The following is a 20,527-nucleotide window of genomic DNA, read 5'->3' as shown; positions in this document are numbered from 1 at the left end:
ATGGCAGCTTCCAGGGAAGAGACGGTGGCAGAGAGGAAAGAGATTGTGGCAGAGAAGGAAGAGATGGAGGCAGAGAGGGAAGAGATGGTGGTGGACAGGGGAGAGGAGGAGGGAGACAAAGTGGTGGAGGGGGAGCAGGAAGGAGAGGAGAGGGGAGAAAGGTGGAGAGAAGAGCGTGAAGCATTAAATTGATTAAAAAAAAATTTAATTTAATTGTTAATCAAAAATTGTATAGTCACTTTTGAAACACAGATTACTTACAAAATTGGAGTAAGAGTACTTCAGGACAAAACTATTATTATTATCATTATTATTATTAACAACAACAACAACAACAACAATAATAATAATGATAATAACAATAATACTATGAATAATAATAATTTGTTTCATAATAAAGATATATTTTAGTTTAGGAATAGCCCCTGTTAAATAATAATGTCCAATTGTTTCCTTTTTTATCCAGTTTTACTGTAGGCTATCTATTTAATATCTTATTTGCTTTGTAAAGAACTTTGAAACGATTGTTGGGAAAAGCGCTGTCTAAATAAAGTTTTTATTTATTTATTATCAACAGACAATATCGCTGATCGTGGCTTTTGCTGCAGAAACCATTTTTTTCATAGCGTCTGTGTGTGTGTGTGTGTGTGTGTGTGTGTTCGCTCTGAGGTCAACAGCGTTCTAAAGTCAGAACAGCGGCTCGCACTAAAGCGCGTGCTTAATTCAAACAATAACAAGTCCAGTGTCCGCGCGCTGTACAGAAGCTTAGAGTGAAGTTCCTTGAACTAGCAACACTTTGACCCCACGGACCCATACAAATCCACAATAATTCATAATGAATGAAACAATTACTGTGTTTTACTCGGAATCGTCACATCTCAGTCGACACACGACTTTTTTCTGAGCTGCATTTCCCATCCTTCACAAAGTTTCTGACTTGTAGCTCAAGTTACACCGTGAAAACAAGAAAGACACATTTGTTCCACTACAAAGATGAAAATGAGTCAGTCTTACCGGTTTGGAGAGGGCGCTGCCCATGGTACCAAGTCCTAACCAGGTCCGGCTTTTGCTGTGAAAATCTAACCAAAAAAAAAATAAAATAAAGAAAAACCGGACAGAAACAAACAAAAAGTCCACCAAAAACGAAACAAATCAACGAATAAACGAACGAATTAACCAAAAATGAATAAATGAAAGAATAAATGAATTAATAAGTTAATAAATGAATGAACAAATGAATATAGCCGATTGATGTGAAAATGTGTCTTCAGTCGAAGCGTGCTCTCGGGTCAAGTCTGTGGGGACAAGTGATGATTCTCATTCGAAACAGCATTTAAACAGGGAATGTTGCACTGTGGCATCACGTGTGACACAGCTGTTCTCTGACTCCAAGAACTAGCAGCTAGCAACATAGAAGCATAAAATAACTACTGGACCTTTTTCCAACAGTGTCTCCATTTCTGACATCTTTCATCTGTAAATATACTCATAATGCGCATTTGGCCCCTGGACTCATTTCTATAGGAGAGTAAACCGCCTAAAGCCAGTTTGACCAACTTTATATTTGTGGAAGAGTTTACCCATTTTTTAAGGTGACAAAAAACATAAATGATATATGATATAAATTCATAGTTGGCCTGTAGTGAGTTGTATCAAACTTGTATGATAGGGGAAACATAATAAAGGAATGATTTTCAATAAAGACTGCTGATTTTATTTATTTATTTATGTTTTTTTATTTATTTATTTATGTTTTTTTATTTGTTTATTTTTGATGACCAAACCACTAGGCCTCCATCACTGCTTACCTCCATCTATATATTTTACATGCTGACGATGTGACAGCATTTTCTTGCTGACATTTACTACACTTCACAAATCATTCATTCATTATATTTTGGAAAATGGCTCTTTGCAAAAACAAGTCATCTTTCATGCTCAAAATCATTTCTTTTCATGCTCAAATAATCATGACAGGGAAACACCTTCGTCTTTGTTACTTTGTTATCTCATTCGTGCCACATAGCCCGCATCTGGTTTTATTTCAGGTGAATAAGCCGTTTTACATCACATAGTGCTTCACTGTGTTGCATGTGGCACCTTTTGTCTTATCAAAGCTGTCAGACAATTACACATTACACAATTACACATGGAAAACAGTGAGTACACATTTCTGAGAGGCTGTGGTGGACAAATATTTGACAGACAAATGTTGCTACATCATTTAGTCAACAAATGCATTTTGATTGCTATTTATTGCAGAAGTTTGTTAATTGACAATATTTTTTCTGCCTCAAGTGGGCGGCAAAATCTATTTTTTGCGAACCTGAAGAAACTATTAAAATGACAATAGAAACATAACTACCTTAACCTAATCCTAATTCTAACCTGAACCCTAAAACCAAGTCCTAACCCTGAAACAGCCCCTTGACAAAATGGGGACCTCCCACTTGGCAACAATGTCCTCACTCTCCAGGTTCAAAAGTCAAACTGGATCTCACTCTGTAAGGAATACAAAGCACACACACGCTCTAACCTCCTGTGCCTCTGTCCTTGGTGTGCTGCTGAGTATCGTGGTAAAGCCGGGGGCAGAGAGACGGGGCGTCCTGCTGGTGCTGGATGCCAGGGACCTGAGAGAGCTAGCAAGGGCAGAGGTCAACACCGTCATCCCTGTCACCTTCCACGGCATGTACAAGCCACGACCCCCACCGCCCACCTTTATGCTAACCAGGGCAGGAAACGGGGACTGTTAGAGTAGACTTAACATTTAGCAGTATTTTTGGCTGCTGGCTGGAGATAATTTCCCATCTCTGATCCTGACCTGCTCTTTGACTTTTAAATCCAGACCTTAGACTGCTGCAGGAAAGTTTGTCACTGCTTGTGTCAAACAGTCTCAGATTGCAAAAAATGTTTTCCTTTTCTGAGCCTACTCCTTTGTCTACATGTAAGGATTGGTAGGGAACAAACCCATAATGATGATGTTCATATGACTAACAGGTCCACTTTCTTTACCTTCTCAGATGAAGTGGCGGTGGCTGCGTTCTCACTCCACCGTGGACAACTGATTTTGGAGTTAAAGGCAGGGATGTAATGTTGGCTAGGCTGATATATATTTTTCAGAGATAAATTCATAGTCAGCAGTATCAAACTGATGAAAAGTATATAAGGGTATGTCTTTTTTTTTTTTTTTCTCCATGTATAACTGATTTTTGTTCATATTGGTGGTTGGTGCCTCGTGGTGATCACTGTCTGGAGGTCATAGTTTTCATCTTTTTATTTGCCACTGCATCACTGGTTATTGGGATTCTTTCAAGTTCACATTTTATCAGTATGTTTCTTTGTGGTATATTGTCAAAAAAGAACATGCTACATTTATTCTCCGGCTACCATAAAAATGACCTGCTAGTGTTGTTAGCATTCCTCATTGAAATGAATGGATCTACTAGCTGCAAGCTAACGAGTGAAGGGAACACTTGAGTAGCATCCAACAGATTCAGAGTGTTGTGCCTTTTCTGAAGAAAAGTCATATTGTTCACTCTGCTGCTCTTGGTGTTAAAATAGTTGGCACCTGTGTATTTGTGAAATAATCCATGTAAATCAGAATCTAAAATCAAAACACAGACACGCTAGATATCTTTAGTGACTGTTTGAAATGTATTTACATTGTTTTCTTTCTACTTTTATAAAAATAAAAAACAATGACATTGCATTGATTCTGTTATTATTACAGTTCTTTTGTCATTACATCACATTTTAGAGATGGATGTTTAACAACTAACATCTTCACAACTAGGTCCTTATAAAAACAGTTTGTTTATAGTTAGCCTGTGTAGAATGTTCTCTAAATATATCGTAAAATAATTTGCAATAGTGAGCGTCAGGCAGATCGTCGGGGCTACTGTCAGTTATAACTACGTTCACATTGAATTTTCATCTAATTCTTTCATCATCATTTCATCATGAAAAACCAGCAAGGACTCTGATGCGGACTTTTCAACGCCCATCTGCAGACCTTTCTGAGGAACTTGCCCACAATTCATAGCGAAATAGGTGACGTAGACTGTCCTACCCCCCAAAACTTTAAACAAAAAAACGCAAACATGGATAGTGCAGGAGAAACCACAAAGAAGTTTATTTGTAAATGGAAACATATACCTAACTAGCTATTATAGTGAATTCTTGCACATGTGTGTACAGCTATTTGTATTTTCTGTCAAATGTCTGCATAAAATTTACATTTGACTTGATTGTGGCTTTCTTGACTTTTGATAGCTTTATAAAAACATAAACAGGGTTTGAGTCCAAATTCGCAGGACTTCAGAACTCCTCCGCCCAAGGTTTGGAGTGAATATTTTAGTTAACATCTAGTTCACTGTTACTTACTGTTACTGTTTCCAGTAAGCTTGATATATACAGTTATATTGTAAAGTAGCCAAATCAGCTATGAATGGACTGGAATTGTATAGGATCACTTAACATATTCAGGTCTAACAACATGATATCCTTACTACTTGTTTTATGTCAACACAAAAAACCCACATGAAGACACTCGTTAACGCTGAAGTGCTTGACTCATAGTGGCATCCTAAAAGAGATGGGGTTGGAAAAGCTGGAAAAAGTTGGAAAAGTATTAATAATCACTAATTCTTTATCAAAGAGATGCAATCATATGTTCTAATTGTCACCACAGATGGCTAGGCCAAATGGCTCTCTGGATCCCCCAATGACCACCACAGCAGGTAGAAGTACAAATTTACAATCTTTATTATTATTATTATTAAAATATTACCATACAAAATCAACTAGTAAATCAACCGAATGAGCAAAGGTTATAAGTGTCCTAGATTGTCAAGACAGCAACATGAGTTCAGATATTATCCCACAGTTAGTTTACCCACACCGACAACCCTTCGTTTGCAAGGTGAACTTCACACCAGCCCACTCCAAATCAAGTTTCAGATCCTCACTGGAATTTACTATTTCACTGCGCTCATAATTCCACTCCACTACAAACTGTGATATTATGGCAGACACTCTACAGAAATGCAAACGAGGAGTTACAGCGTTAAGGCTTTGTAGAAGAGCAACCCCATTGACTATCTTAACCCTCTGCACTCATAACGATTGTAAAATAATAAATATAACCAACCTATCACATTTATACAAAACAAGACATTACACCTAATACACAAAGAAGAAAATGATGTCCCCCGGTGGCGGACGCAATCTCGCTCTCTGCTTCTTCTATGGCTCTCGTCTGAGGGAGACACACACACACACACACACACACACACACACACACACACACACACACACACACACACACACACAAAGCTGAGTGGAGCACAAAGGAGAAATAACAGTAACAGGGATGTAAACAAAGATTAGAGACCCTTTTTATGGAAAATGAATGGGATTTAACTCAGGAACAACCGATAGACGCCCTGCTCCCGCGGCTGTTTTGCCGTGTCAAATTTTCCGAGGCAAGGAAAACAGGTTGCAACTGTCCTGTAACCCATAACATCCAAAACCATGAGAATGACATGTGAAGTAAATTGGACTTTTTTTATGTATGCATGCAAACCTTTTTCTGTAAGCTAACCGTTTGACTGTGGCTCGCGATCTGACTTCCCGTCACGTACTTCTTCGGGTGTTATGAGGCTCAGGAACCAAATGGTTGCATTAGCGCCCTCTGTGGCAACTGTTGCGATAACTCTATCTGACTCAGATATAACAAGAATTCTGTCATTCAGATCTTAGCAATGTGTGCGTGGCCGAATGGGCCAGGCCGGCCAGGTCCTGGACTTCTCCAGAACTTCCAGATGGCCAATCCGTCTCTGCAGGCAACCAATGCAGAGAGGTTAATATAGGAGTAATGTCAAGTCAAGGGGGTTATACCTGCATTTTTAAACTTATTTGCAATAAGTGCTCAGAAATAAAGCAGTGACACGATCTCAGGTGAAATCCAAGCTGTCAGTCATCCCCACCTGCTGCCCAGCTCCTACCTGCCCAAACTGTAGCACCACACACAGAGTGAACCTCTCACCAACTGCTGTCACTGTACTAAGTAACAGATTGTGGTGGGGGGGGCCCAGTGGGACATCTTGTCAGGACCCCAGTATTTCTAGCAGCACCCCTGGGTTTAGTAATATTATTAACTGGAACTTAACAGAGTAAAAATTTGCCCATAATGCTATGCAACCTGGGCGATAGTAATTTCACATAGTGTCATCTACAATGACTGAAAATGAGGCAAATGAGTCAAAATAAATGAGATATGAGAGTGCATTATTTATTTATTCATTTATTTATTTGAAACACATTCTAAAACTTATTTTTACTACAGTCGACCTACTTTGCAGTAGTTGCCCTCTTTTGAAGTTCACCATCTTCACAGGCTAGATATGGTGTGCTGTGTTTTTATTAACACAGGTTCACTATGGCAGTAGAGATCTCATCCAAAAGCTGCTTTATTGTCAAACATTGCATATACATCCCTCAGGTAACGTCAAGGAACTGTTCTCTCATACTGTTAACCCTGCTACTGTCATGGGACCGGCTGTCCCATTGCCTGCCTCACCTCCTGACCTGCCTGCCTCTCCTACTCTTTTCACTCCCCAGTCCTGCCATCCTCCTGCCAGCCACCAGATGTCCTCGGACTTTCCCTCCTACTGCTACACACACCTGTCTTCCGTCAGCCCATTAGCCCTGTTACCTTGTTCCCCCTTCACCAGCCTGCTTTCCACCAATCACCTCCCGAACTCTCCCCTGCCAGCCAGCTGTCCCTCATTTGTGTAATCAGTCTGTGTGTATATTTTGTCTTGTTTCTTTGTAGTCCTTGCTAGTTTGTTGTCTTTTGTTACTTGTTGTGTTTAGCTCTGTTACCTGTTGTTTTACCCTGTGTTTCATGTGGAAATCTTCTGCCTTGTCGCCGGCCAGGTTTGGTTTTTGTTTTGCCTTTTGCCTGTCATCGTGTTTTAGTTTTGCCCTTTTGGATTTTTCTGTTTTTGTACTCTGCCTCAGTTCTTTAATTAAAGCCTTTGCTTTAGTTAAGATTGCCTCTCTGCTGGTCTTGCATTTGGGTCCTAGTCTCTGCTCCCCTGACAGCTACTCTATAACTGACCACCAGTGCCATCTGGTGGCACACTGTCACAACTGCACCAATTGCAATACATCACATGTTTGTAATAATGAATCCTATCCAGATGTCACGAACATTGTTTCTGCTTTTGATTTAACACTTTTTTTATTAAAATGTCTGCCTTCACAAAAAAGCTGAATAAATTGAATCATAGCAAATCCGCCGCAGTAAAATGACACCAGACCAGTGTCATCATGCAGCATCAAATGATGATGAAGGTGTCGATTTTAAAATCTAAATTTAAAATCTGGTCTATTTTTCCAATGTTTTTGTTTTTTTTCTTAAGAGACAGGAATCAAACCAGATTCAGTCTCTCTCTCTCGTTGATTTCCTTGTTGAAGCTGCTATTTTCACTTCCACTTACTCTCTCGTTGATTTCCTTGTTGAAGCTGCTATTTTCACTTCCACTTATCGGCGTGATGCAGATTATTTAACGACAAAAGGTATTGTAGTCTAAGCAACATTTTACAGTTTATAGAGTATTATACTTTAAAGACTCAGCATATATTTTATCATACTATTACTGCATGTGATTAGCTTATTTAGCCTATAAAAAGAGGAAAGTGTGTCTGTTTGAAAACCCGCAGTTTAGGCTCAAAGCATAACTCAACACTTCCAATGGTTTTCCAACAAGTGTTTGTAGCCTACTGACAGGAGTGATCACAGCCCACAGCATGTTGGGTGTGTTTGTGTAAAGGTGTTCGCTCTACTATGAGTCTGTCTGAGGAGAGAGAGGAGGGGCTCCCTCCCTCTAAAGCCACTCTGTCTGGGGAACAGGACAACCAGACCAAAGCTGAGAGGTAAGATGAGGATCTTTAACTGTCCATGACTGTTCTCCATCTCAGAGCTCAGCAGTGAAATCATTAACCCATCATTATTCAGAGTAAAAGCTCTGTCTCTGTTGTGTTGAAGCCAAGTCCAGCAGGAGAGACCAGACTCCCCTGTGCCCAGCTGTGTGTCCATGAAGAGTGACCAGTCCAAGGATTTCTTTATTAATTTTAAAGAACAGCATTTATCAGACAAAAAGTAAGTTGTTATTTGCCTTAAAACATGTAACATTATATTCTTATTTTTAACAATTACTGTATTTATCCAGAAGGGTTTTACTTTGCATACATGCTCTTTTGCAGCATTGCTCTGCTTCACATCCATACAGTTACAGATATTCATACCAGAGCTGCTCAGTACAACCACAGTCTTCTGCTGTTGGTCACTGAGCAGCTCCACCAGAACACTCTGGGGGTTGAGATACTTGTTCAAGGTCTAATTGGTGGTAGTTGCACAGGGTGGGGAAAGAGTTACATATTCACTCTGACTTTCAAAGTTGGTACTGGGATTCAAACTGGCAATCTGCTGGTCAAAACCCTGCTCCTCTAACATTTTTACTGCCACCACCCCTGTTTTATCAATCCTTAGCAGGATCCAGCAGGAGAGAGCAGACTCCCCTGTACCCAGCTGTGTGTCCATGAAGAGTGACCGGTCTATGAGTCATCCTATTGAGTTCAAAGATGGACAGCACTCTACTGAGCAAAGGTAAGAATTGAAAACAGATGAGTTTGTTATTAAATTCTACTGAACAGAGGAAAGAAGTCATGATACTCTGTTGATTTAGTTTCTTCTCTCAAAACATCACATAAAATAATCAGAGCAGCATTTACAGTGGAGTTCACATTGCGTTGCACAGAACATAGTCACCTTTAACCGCATGTGTGTGTCTGTGTGTGTGTGTGTGACATTATATGACCTAATACATTATGTTTTCTCCAGACTCCACCAGGAGAGGTCAGAGGTTCCCAGTGGTCAGTCTGTTCAGGAGCTTCAAACAGACCTGAACTCCATATTTATGGTGTGTAAATGTACAACAACACATTTTACTTTACATTTTACTTCAGCTACAAATGAAATACAAAACAACCACTCTGGTCGTAACAGTCTTCAAGCTGCACTCTTTAGACCAGTGGGCTTTCAGTCTATGCCAGATGGATCTGATGTTGTTATTCACGATTTTAGTAAGAAAGTTTAATTCAAATATTATTCTGTTCCAGCTGCTTGAGGAGAACATCGTCACTTTTGTGAAGAACGAGCTGAAGAGATTCCAGAGGGTTCTGAGTCCAGATTACCCAGAATGCTTAGACAGGCAGAGGGAGGATGAGGAGGTGGTGGACGGTGAGGAGGAAGAGCAGAGGAGGAGCAGCAGAGAGGCTTTTCTGCAGATCACACTGCACTTCCTGAGGAGAATGAAGCAGGAGGAGCTGGCTGACTCTCTGCAGAGCAGTAAGAGGCTTATAACAGGTTTAACATGGAGAGGGGAAATGGGAGGGAAAATGGGAGATGTTTACATCTACAACTCTGCTGTAAATATAGACATTTCTCAAAAAAGAAATTCAATTCCAGATTGGAAGGTGAATGAGCACAATCCTCATGAATCATAAGCTGGGTGTATAATGCTGAACACAATATTGTTATTAAAAAAAAAAAAAGCCCACCACAGTTGCCTTTCACATTCGACTGCACACACAGTCAGGACCTGTTTGTCCACCAGTGATGAGCAGAATAGATGCCATGGGGTTGGGAAAAGTATGCATTCACTGAGAAATGTGAACATGTCTCATATTTACAGCAACATGCACTGATTGATGTAATTTGTTCATTCAGAAACTCTTGCTGCAGTGTGCCAATGTCAACTCAAATCCAATCTGAAGGAGAAGTTTCAATGTGTGTTTGAGGGGATTGCTAAAGCAGGAAACCCAACACTTCTGAATCAGATCTACACAGAGCTCTACATCACAGAGGGAGGGAGTGGAGAGGTCAATGATGAACATGAGGTCAGACAGATTGAAGCAGCAACCAGGAAACCAGTGAGACCAGAAACAACAATCAAATGCGAAGACATCTTTAAACCCTTACCTGGAAGAGATGAACCAATCAGAACATTGATGACAAAGGGAGTGGCTGGCATTGGGAAAACAGTCTTAACACAGTTCACTCTGGACTGGGCTGAAGACAAAGCTAACCAGGATATACGGTTCACGTTTCCATTCACTTTCCGAGAGCTGAATCTGCTGAAAGGGAAAAAGTACAGCTTGGTGGAACTTCTTCATCACTTCTTTACTGAGACCAAAGAAGCAGGAATCTGCAGGTTTGACAAGTTCCAGGTTGTGTTCATCTTTGACGGTCTGGATGAGTGTCGACTTCCTCTAGACTTCCAGAACAACGAGATCTGGACTGATGTTACAGAGTCAACCTCCGTGGACGTGCTGCTGACAAACCTCATCAAGGGGAAACTGCTTCCCTCTTCTCGCCTCTGGATAACCACACGACCTGCAGCAGCAATCAGATCCCTCCTGAGTGCGTTGACATGGTGACAGAGGTGAGAGGCTTCACTGACCCACAGAAGGAGGAGTACTTCAGGAAGAGATTCAGAGATGAGGAGCAGGCCAGCAGAATCATCTCCCATATCAAGACTTCACAAAGCCTCCGCATCATGTGCCACATCCCAGTATTCTGCTGGATCACTGCAACAGTTCTGGACCATGTGTTGAAACCCAGTGAAAGAGGAGACCTGCCCAAGACCCTGACTGAGATGTACATCCACTTCCTGGTGGTTCAGTCCAAACACGGGAACATCAAGTATCATGGGAGAGCTGAGACAGATCCACACTGGATTACAGAGAGCAGGAAGATGATTCTTTCTCTGGGAAAACTGGCTTTTGAGCAACGGGAGAAAGGCAACCTGATCTTCTATGAAGCCGACCTGACAAAGTGTGGCATTGATATCAGAGCAGCCTCAGTGTACTCAGGAGTGTTCACACAGATCTTTAAAGAGGAATGTGGGCTGTACCAGGACAAGGTGTTCTGCTTTGTCCATCTGACCATTCAGGAGTTTCTGGCTGCTGTTTATGTCTTTCTGTCATTCATCAACAATGGTGTCAATCTACTGTCAGAAACTCAATCAACATCCTGGTGGTCGACACTATTAAGTGACAAATCTAAACTAACACACCTCTACCAGAGTGCTGTGGACAAGGCCTTACAGAGTCCAAATGGACACTTGGACTTGTTCCTCCGCTTCCTCCTGGGCCTTTCACTGCAGACCAATCAGACTCTCCTACGAGGCCTGCTGACACAGACAGGAAGTAGCTCACAGACCAATCAGAAAACAGTCCAGTACATCAAGCAGAAGATCAGGGAGAATCCGTCTCCAGAGAGAAGCATCAATCTGTTCCACTGTTTGAATGAGATGAATGATCGTTCTCTAGTGGAGGAGATCCAACAGTACCTGAGATCAGGAAGTCTCTCCACAGATGAACTCTCCCCTGCTCAGTGGTCGGCTCTGGTCTTCATCTTACTGTCATCAGAAGAGGAACTGGACGTGTTTGACCTGAAGAAATACTCTGCTTCAGAGGAGGCTCTTCTGAGGCTGCTGCCAGTGGTCAAAGCCTCCAGTATGGCTCTGTAGGTGCATACCATAACTGGATATATTCAATATATTAAAAGTAATATTCATACAGAAGAGAAAAAATAAAGATGTTCAAACTTGTTGTTCATCACTAATTCTTCCTCAGGCTGAGTGGCTGTAAGCTGTCAGAGAGAAGCTGTGAAGCTCTGGCCTTAGGTCTCAGCTCCCAGTCCTCTAGTCTGAGAGAGCTGGACCTGAGTAACAACCACCTGCAGGATTCAGGAGTGAAGCTGCTCTCTGCTGGACTGGAGAGTCCACACTGTAGACTGGACACTCTCAGGTAAGATCAGGTTATGATGCTTTTGTGTAACAATGTTTTGTAACTAAACATTGCATGCTGTTTTATGATGGATTTGTATTCATTTTTTCAATTTTTCTGCATTTGTCAAACAAGGCAAAGAAGTAAAACATTTCTATCTGTTTTGTCAGGTTGAATCAAAACAAGCTCACAGAGAAATGCTGTAAAAAGTTGTCATCAGGTCTCAGCTCCCAGTCCTCTAGTCTGAGAGAGCTGGACCTGAGTAACAACGACCTGCAGGATTCAGGAGTGAAGCTGCTCTCTGCTGGACTGGAGAGTCCACACTGTAGACTGAAGACTCTCAGGTCAGTATTCCTCAACCTGTAAACGGTGACCCTGCAAATGTAACACTGGGATTTAAGAGCCATTAAGTAATGTTCAATTTAATTGGAAAGGAAACCTTGAAAATGTTCAATATTAGTATTGTTCTCATACAGTTTTACATACACTGCCATAATAGCAGTGCCTAACAAAACACAGATATCAATCAAATTAATAACAGAGTGTAGAAGTGGCAGGAATGTAGAGACGGACAACTTCTCTCGTTGACTACACCAACTCGTGTGTCATTTATTTACAACCGACTGAGCTAGCTAATTTACATGGCACTGCCCAAAACACAACAAACCTACGTCGAGCTGGCGTTGCTCAGAAAAAACAGACTTTCTTAAAGGGGCCGTGTCTCCCTAACCCTGAAAAGCACACAATATAACTGCGTGTGTTAAACATACCCAAACCACAGATTATGGTGAATAATGTCCATACCACAGATTATGGTGAATAATGTCCATAGAGTCCGCTACAAGAGTAACATTTTCATATCTGTACATCTCCATTGAGGCTGAGTGTCTGTAAGCTGTCAGAGAGGTTATGGTTATGATGCTTTTGTGTAACAATATGTTGTAACTACAGTATAACATTGTATGGTGTTTTTGATGTATATTTTATGTAAAATAATTTTTCATGGTAAAAACCCTGTTTGATAAAAATGTATGCATGTTGTATTCCTCTTCTTTTCTACTACTGTATGTTCCTTTAATTGTATTAAAGGGCTGGGCAGGTTAGAGCATCATGTTTGATCTCTGAAACGCCCAATGTTTTCTGTCCAAGTGTACTTGAGTAAGACACCGAACCCCTTCCTGCTCACTGACAGAGTCACTCTAGAAAGCTAAATATCTAAAATATAAAAGAAATGTTTGATTTTTTCAGGTTGAATCAAAACAAACTCACAGAGAAATGCTGTCAGGAGTTGTCATCAGGTCTCAGCTCCCAGTCCTCTAGTCTGAGTGAGCTGGACCTGAGTAAAAACGACCTGCAGGATTCAGGAGTGAAGCTGCTCTCTGCTGGACTGGAGAGTCCACACTGTAGACTGGAAACTCTCAGGTCAGTATTCCTGAATAGAGGTGGAATTTAAGAATTTTGGGTTCTAGCCCACCAGGTGTTTTTGATGTATATTTTATGTAAAATAATTTTGCATGGTAAAAACCCTATTTGATAAAAATGTATGCATGTTGTATTCCTCTTCTTTTCTACTACTGTGTTCCTTTAATTGTAAACATCGAACAAAAAGTTCAGAAATTTGTATTTGGTAGATTATTTCTCTGTTGTAACAATGCTTCTTGGCAGTACATTTTATACCGTTGGAAAGTCTGTTTATTTCCCTTTTAAATGGTGCCTCATTTGTAAGGAACATGCATTTGTGGGATGAGCAGCACAGCTGAGTATGTGGGTTGCGCTCATGAAAAATTTGCCAAATCTTCTCTGCCAATGCCAAACAGCTTATTCTGCTGTTGCTATTGACTCTTGTTTTGAGCTTCCGGTACCCCCAGGTGCTGACAATCAGGTACCTGATTGGCACCTGCACTGGAACCTGAACATGTGGAGGAACGTTATGTTCAGTGATGAGCCCAGATTCTGCCTATGGAAGTTGGATCGTAGGGTCAAAGTGTGGAGAAGACGGGGAGAACGCTATGCTGATTGCTGCACCGATAGAGTAACACCTTTTGGTGGAGGCAGTGTGATGGTGTGGGGCGGCATCTCCATCACTGGAAAAACGAGGCTTGTCATCATTGGAGGCGATCTCAATGCAGAGAGATATCGAGATGAGATTCTGCAACCAGTGGCAATCCCATATCTCCACAGTCTGGGACCGAACTCCATCCTCCAAGATGACAATGCTCGCCCCCACAGAGCGGGTTTATCAGAGACTACCTCCAGAATTTGGGAGTAGAGAGAATGGAATGGCCTGCCAACAGTCCTGACCTCAACCCAATTGAACACTTATGGGATCAGCTTGGGCGTGCTGTTCGTGCTAGAGTGACCAACACAACCACGTTGGCTGACTTGAGACAAATCCTGGTTGAGGAGTGGAATGCCATCCCACAGCAGTGTGTGACCAGGCTGGTGACCAGCATGAGGAGGAGGTGCCAGGCTGTGGCTGTGTATGGTTCTTCCACACGCTACTGAGGCTCCTGACTGTTTGTTAAATGAATAAATTGTAAAATTGCCAATATTCCTTGTTACTGATAGACTTCAATCATCCAATCCACCAAACAACACCAAACAAGAGTCAATAGCAACAGCAGAATAAGCTGTTTGGCATTGGCAGAGAAGATTTGGCAAATTTTACATGAGCGCAACCCACATACTCAGCTGTGCTGCTCATCCCACAAATGCATGTTCCTTACAAATGAGGCACCATTTAAAAGGGAAATAAACAGGCTTTCCAACGGTATAAAATATATTGCCAAGAAGCATTGTTACAACAGAGAAATAATCTACCAAACACAAATTTCCGAACTTTTTGTTCGATGTTTATTAAAGGGCTGGGCAGGTTAGAGCATCATGTTTGATCTCTGAAACGCCCAATGTTCTCTGTCCAGGTGTACTTGAGTAAGACACTGAACCCCTTCCTGCTCACTGACAGTTTCTCTGGAAAGCTAAATATCTAAAATATAAAAGAAATGTTTTGTTTTTTTCAGGTTGAATCAAAACAAGCTCACAGAGAAATGCTGTCAGGAGTTGTCATCAGGTCTCAGCTCCCAGTCCTCTAGTCTGAGTGAGCTGGACCTGAGTAAAAACGACCTGCAGGATTCAGGAGTGAAGCTGCTCTCTGCTGGACTGGAGAGTCCACACTGTAGACTGGAAACTCTCAGGTCAGTATTCCTGAATAGAGGTGGAATTTAAGAATTTTGGGTTCTAGCCCACCAGGTTAGTCGGCTGGAATTTCTAGTAGTCCGGACAAATTATTACTAGCCCAGTATAAATAATGTAATATTCAAGTTTATCAAGACAGATCATGCTCTAAAGTTACATACATGAATCAAAATCACAAGTTTGTGTTCTTATATCATATTTTATTAATGCTAGATCAGTATAAGTAATGTAATGATCAAATTTAACAAGGTAAACTACAAGGCACTTGGCACAGCGCAAATGTCCACCAATGCTGAACAATTCTCCAACTTGCAAAGTTGCAGCCTGAATTTGCAGATCTGCAACCGTAACGGTTTATGTTTGGTTATCATTTGTCTTCAGGGTTTGATTTACCCGGAGCTCTTGAAAATAGCACTTGAATGCAATGCTGTTTAGCAGCCAACTTGGAAGTCTTGGATGTTGGACTTTCCCACCAGCACATGAACGCAGCACAACAGTTATGGCTAAAAACATATTCTCTAATGGTGGAAATCCCAGATCCAAATCACCAGCAAAATCTTATCAACTGATCCTTGGGGCAAGAACGATCTGTCCAACAAATTTGAAACAAATCCGTTGAGACAAACAGACAAACAAGCAGGGATGAAAAGAAAACCTCCCCCAGCTTTGTTAGTGACAGGAAACCGTGCTTTAAAATTATATATACCTCCTTTTCTGGATGAAGTTCTTAGTGCTGCTGTTGTTGTTTACGTTGTCTACTTCTGTCAGTGAGCTAAAGAGCTAAAAAGCTGCCTGTCAGTCGCCTCAGGTTTGAGCGTTGTTGCTATGGCAACAGTGCAGAGTCCTGATAGGCCGGCAGATGCAGAGACAAGCCCTTCAATTTTATCACATGCATGGAAGATAAAATTAACCCAACACCCCTGGAGTGGCCTTTTTCTTTTAAATGAATAGTTCATCCAAAAATGAACATTCTGTCATGTCTACTCGCCCTCATGCCAGTTGTTTGTCCACATAACACACAGCGAGGTTCCCAGCACAGCTCCGTAGCAGCTTTCTCCAAAACAACTGAAGTCAATGGAGACCGCTTCTTTAGAGTTCCAAAAATAATCACATTTACTTAGTATCTCCTTAAATATCTTTTTACATTTTAGCAAATCTCTCTCGCCTGACGGGCAAGTATTATTTCCAGCTCTGGTCCTGAACCTGTAAAGACCCTGCAAGTTTAACATCGGGATTTAAGAGCTATTTTACTAAAGTAGGCTAATGTTCCATTTAATTGGAAAGGAAATCTTAAAACACATTCAAAATCAGTATTCTTCTCATCCAGTTTTACATACACAGCCATAATAGCAGTGCCTAACAAAACACAGAAATCAATCATATTAAATAAAGAGAGTAACATTTCATATCTGTACATCTCCATTGAGGCTGAGCTACTGTGAGCTGTCAGAGAGAAGCTGTGAAGCTCTGGCCTCAGTTCTCAGCTCCCAGTCCTCTAGTCTGAGAGAGCTGGACCTGAGTAACAACGACCTGCAGGATTCAGGAGTGAAGCTGCTCTCTGCTGGACTGGAGAGTCCACACTGTAGACTGGACACTCTAAGGTCAGTATCCCTCAACCTGTTCAACAGAAGACCATTTACATCCTGCTTTACATACAGGTTACTATCAGCAGACAAACACCTGTCGAGGATTTTCTCTGAGCATGTAATTTTCAAACCAATTGTGATACCAACATTTAACACTTCCTAGCCTCTGTGAATTACTTTCCATGAGGACATTTCATTCTTTCCTCTCCTTGCTGCCTCAGTTGTTGAAACCTAAACCATCAGAAAGGACTTCTAATATTCTGTCACAAAGTGAGTGGAGAACTCTCACACTGGAGCAAATGAAACCACAAAGCTGATCAGCCAACTGTTTGTATTTGAGGCAGTTACAGTTTTGCTAGAATTTGACGACATTATCCCAACTAATTTCACAGTAGGTTACTAATAAAATCTGACATGTGACTTGAGGTGTGTGTGTGTGTGTGTGTGTGTGTGTGTGTGTGTATAGGTTGTCACGTTGTCTGCTCACAGAGGAAGGCTGTGCTTCTCTGGCCTCAGCTCTGAGCTCCAACCCCTCCCATCTGAGAGAGCTGGACCTGAGCTACAATCATCCAGGAGCCTCAGGAGTGAAGCTGCTCTCTGCTGGACTGGAGGATCCACACTGGAGACTGGACACTCTCAGGTCTGGAGAGGCAACGTCTGCTAGAAGGCTGAGAGTCACACACATTTTCTCTGTCATACTGAGAAGCTGAGGAGTATTGATTAATGTTTAATGGTGGATATGATGTATGGAAAATCCTTCATAGGGAAGGTTATGTTTCTATCATCAAATAGAATATTCTGGTCTGACTTTGTTTCCCCCACAGTGTGGACCATGCTGGAGTCCAGAGGTTGAAACCAGGTGTGAGGAAGTGTAAGTGTGTATTTAGTTTGATTCAGGAAAACAAAGAAGCAAACATTCAACTGCTTACATGGAAAGCCCCTCTACACAGCAGTTTGTGACATCTATTCATTCAAGTCCTACTGTGAATGAAGATGATGGCTGATATAATGTGTCAGCATGAAACTGTTCAGAAATTAAAGGTCAAAGTGTTAATAAATCAACAAATAAACAGCTCTATTAGAATAAAAATTGTGTCTTTTTCTCTCCATCAGATGCCTGTGAACTCACACTGGACCCAAAGACAGCACGCAGAGACCTCCTCCTGTCTGGAGACAACAGAGAGGTGACAGTGAGAGAGGAGCAGCCATATCCTAATCACCCAGAGAGATTTGACTACTGGTATCAGCTGCTGTGTAGAAATGGTCTGACTGGTCGCTGTTACTGGGAGGTCAAGAGGAAAGGAAGGGTTCATATTGGAGTGACTTACAGAGGAATCAGAAGGAGAGGAAGGGGTGCTGACTGCAGGCTTGGAGGGAATGAAAAGTCCTGGAGTCTGGACTGCTCTGATAATCATTACTCTGCCTGGCACAATAACACATTCTTATCCACAGGAATCTCCTCCTCTGACTCTGACAGAGTGGCAGTGTATCTGGACTGGCCGGCTGGCTCTCTGTCCTTCTACAGAGTTTCCTCTGACACACTGATCCACATCCACACCTTCCACTCCACATTCACTGAACCACTCTATCCTGGGTTTGGGTTTGGGTCGTATGACTCTTCAGTGTCTCTTGTCAGATAGAGGAGGGAGAGAGAAACACTCACACTGCTGACCAAAGACAGCTGCTGAAATGATATTCACTCTGTACAGAATCTCTCTCTCGCATGCACGCACACACACACACACACGCCTTAAAATGAGAATATTAATGTTTGTAATCACATCATATGTACAAGAAACCAGATATTTTATTTGGAAAATGAAATGAACAAGATATTTAACCAGACAGAATCAAGTTATTGTTGTTCACCTGAGAGTCTGTTGTTGATGATTGACAGGTTAAAATATCTTTCCTTTGGACCTTTGTTTTATTTGGTATTTTATTAATGTCACACCAAGCTAAACATCTATCACGTTTCCAACAATTTAAGTTAAAATTAACATTGTTTGATCATATTGGTTTCAAACAAGCACAGTTTCAAACATTTTATTTTATACTTTTTATTGTCAAAATTGTTTTTTACTTAATATGTGATTATAATTTTCCTAAAATCAACCAATATCTTGTTCCATAGTTGTATAAATGAGATGAGTGTGCGCATAAAAGTATCGACAATTGACATCAGGGACGGACTGGGGCAAAACAAACACAGATCCCAGTGTTTCCCACAGAATTTTGTCAAACTATGGTTAATTAGGAGGGTAGATCCATTATGAATTTTGTGGTTTTGTAAGCAATGCAGTCATACATATTATAAATACAAACAAGCCTTTGACGATTAAATACAAAGTAACTGGTTTAAACAGTATTTCTACCGATTTAACATTTAACGCTTTTATTTTGAAGGCTAACTGGCAAAACCGCAAGTCTTGTGTTTTCTAATTCGAGATAGTCTTACCTATTTAGTTTCTAAGGCCGGGTACTGGCACACGTGAACGCAATTTGAATTCAACTGCTACAGTGGCGATTTCAGTTCATATGAGAAAATCATTTGAGATAAATTCTGGGTAAAGGAGAAATGCTCAGTAACAGGGATGTAAACAAACCTGGACAGAAGATTAGAGAAAAATAAGCTTTTTATGGAAAATTAATGGTATTTAACTCAGGAAACATGGGACGAAAACTTTACATGTTGCATTCATATTTTTGTTCAGTATAGTTTAACTAGAATATGGAGGACACAATGAGGCCACTCTCCAATGACTGACATATTTCTTCAGCACCACCCTTATCTTTGCGTTTTTCCAGTAGTGTAAGGTAGTTACGACGGGCCCCAGTGCATGCTAATTAGGCGCATAGGCGGATTATGAGACAAAGGGCCCCTGGGCCCAGGTAGCTATAAGGCCCCCCCCGAGGCGTGCTGAGTGGACAGTGAACACCGATGCGCTTGGACGGTGCGCTACGGGTGCGCCTGGCATTGGTAACATAACAAACTTTGTTACTAGTTATCTGAAATAATGGATTACCATCGCAGTAAAACTGTCGTAGTAGCTTTACTTCTTGATCTATGGAGCAGAAAAAGATCTCACCATGAATGCATCCGTCTCTCCAAGCCCGCAAAAATACGAGAGTACGGAAATATCGCCGGTAGATCCTGGACCTTCGTTTGGATGGTGAGCGATTCAAGGCTTATTTCAGGCTTTCAGGCTGTGTGACATGCGGTGCGCTTGCGGAGTTCCAAAAAGTTGAGATATTTGTATCTCAGTGCGCCGTGGTCGCGGTCAGTGCGCATCTGCCGTGCGCCCCCATTAAAGTGAATGGATTTGAGTGTGCAAAAGACGGCATGTGAACCGGCCCCTTATGGGAGAGAAACTAAATTCTAACAGTTACAAAGGAATTACAAGGTGCAAACACATATTATTCTAGGCCTAAAAAACATATTTTAAAGTGCAAAATGCCTCTGATTGCCCACTGACTTGGTATGAGTCAGTGGGTCCTATTCTGACAGATCAGGAGTGGAAAACAACATTTTGGGGTCTTCGTAAACCATGACTTTACATTACGAGGCCTTTGGACAATGATGCAGAGCTTTACTGCTAAAGCACTATAGATAAACTGAGGGGAACACTCACTGTGACAGAGCCATGTTGACACCTTCAAAACTAATGTTTAGGTTATTATAGGGGGAATTTTGGGGCTTTGGTAAATAAATAAATGACAAAGCCCTTCGACTGCAGGGCAGTAAATGTAAAGTTAGTGACAGCATCATCATGTATCAGGCTCTGGCTCAAGGGCCCCCTGAGCTCTTGGGCCCCTGGGCCTGTGCCCGGTAGGCCCGTTCAGTAATCCACCCATCCACCTGCTAAACCGCGTCTACGCCCACCTGG

The 20,527-nt window shown here is 41.5% G+C and overlaps 1 protein-coding gene across 1 annotated transcript; it reads left to right on the top strand.

The window, feature by feature from the left end:
- LOC139657694 (NLR family CARD domain-containing protein 3-like) lies at positions 1-18,964 on the top strand. Its single transcript, XM_071535610.1, is given in 13 exon segments — positions 1-161; positions 2,570-2,748; positions 7,839-7,941; positions 8,054-8,167; positions 8,558-8,674; positions 8,909-8,987; positions 9,187-9,415; positions 9,797-10,468; positions 10,471-11,596; positions 11,707-11,880; positions 16,482-16,655; positions 17,465-17,511; positions 17,754-18,964. Coding segments are annotated over 13 exon segments (3,702 nt in total). The 3' UTR covers positions 18,281-18,964.
- The last annotated feature ends 1,563 nt before the right edge of the window (positions 18,965-20,527 follow it).

This window comes from Centroberyx affinis, unplaced genomic scaffold (genome assembly GCF_046629955.1).
Source record: "Centroberyx affinis isolate AG114_WGS23_722 - 3 ecotype Tasmania unplaced genomic scaffold, CSIRO-AGI_Caff_v1 ptg002745l_1, whole genome shotgun sequence".
NCBI classification, from domain to species: domain Eukaryota; kingdom Metazoa; phylum Chordata; class Actinopteri; order Beryciformes; family Berycidae; genus Centroberyx; species Centroberyx affinis.
This window is presented reverse-complemented; position numbering and strand designations above follow the sequence as displayed.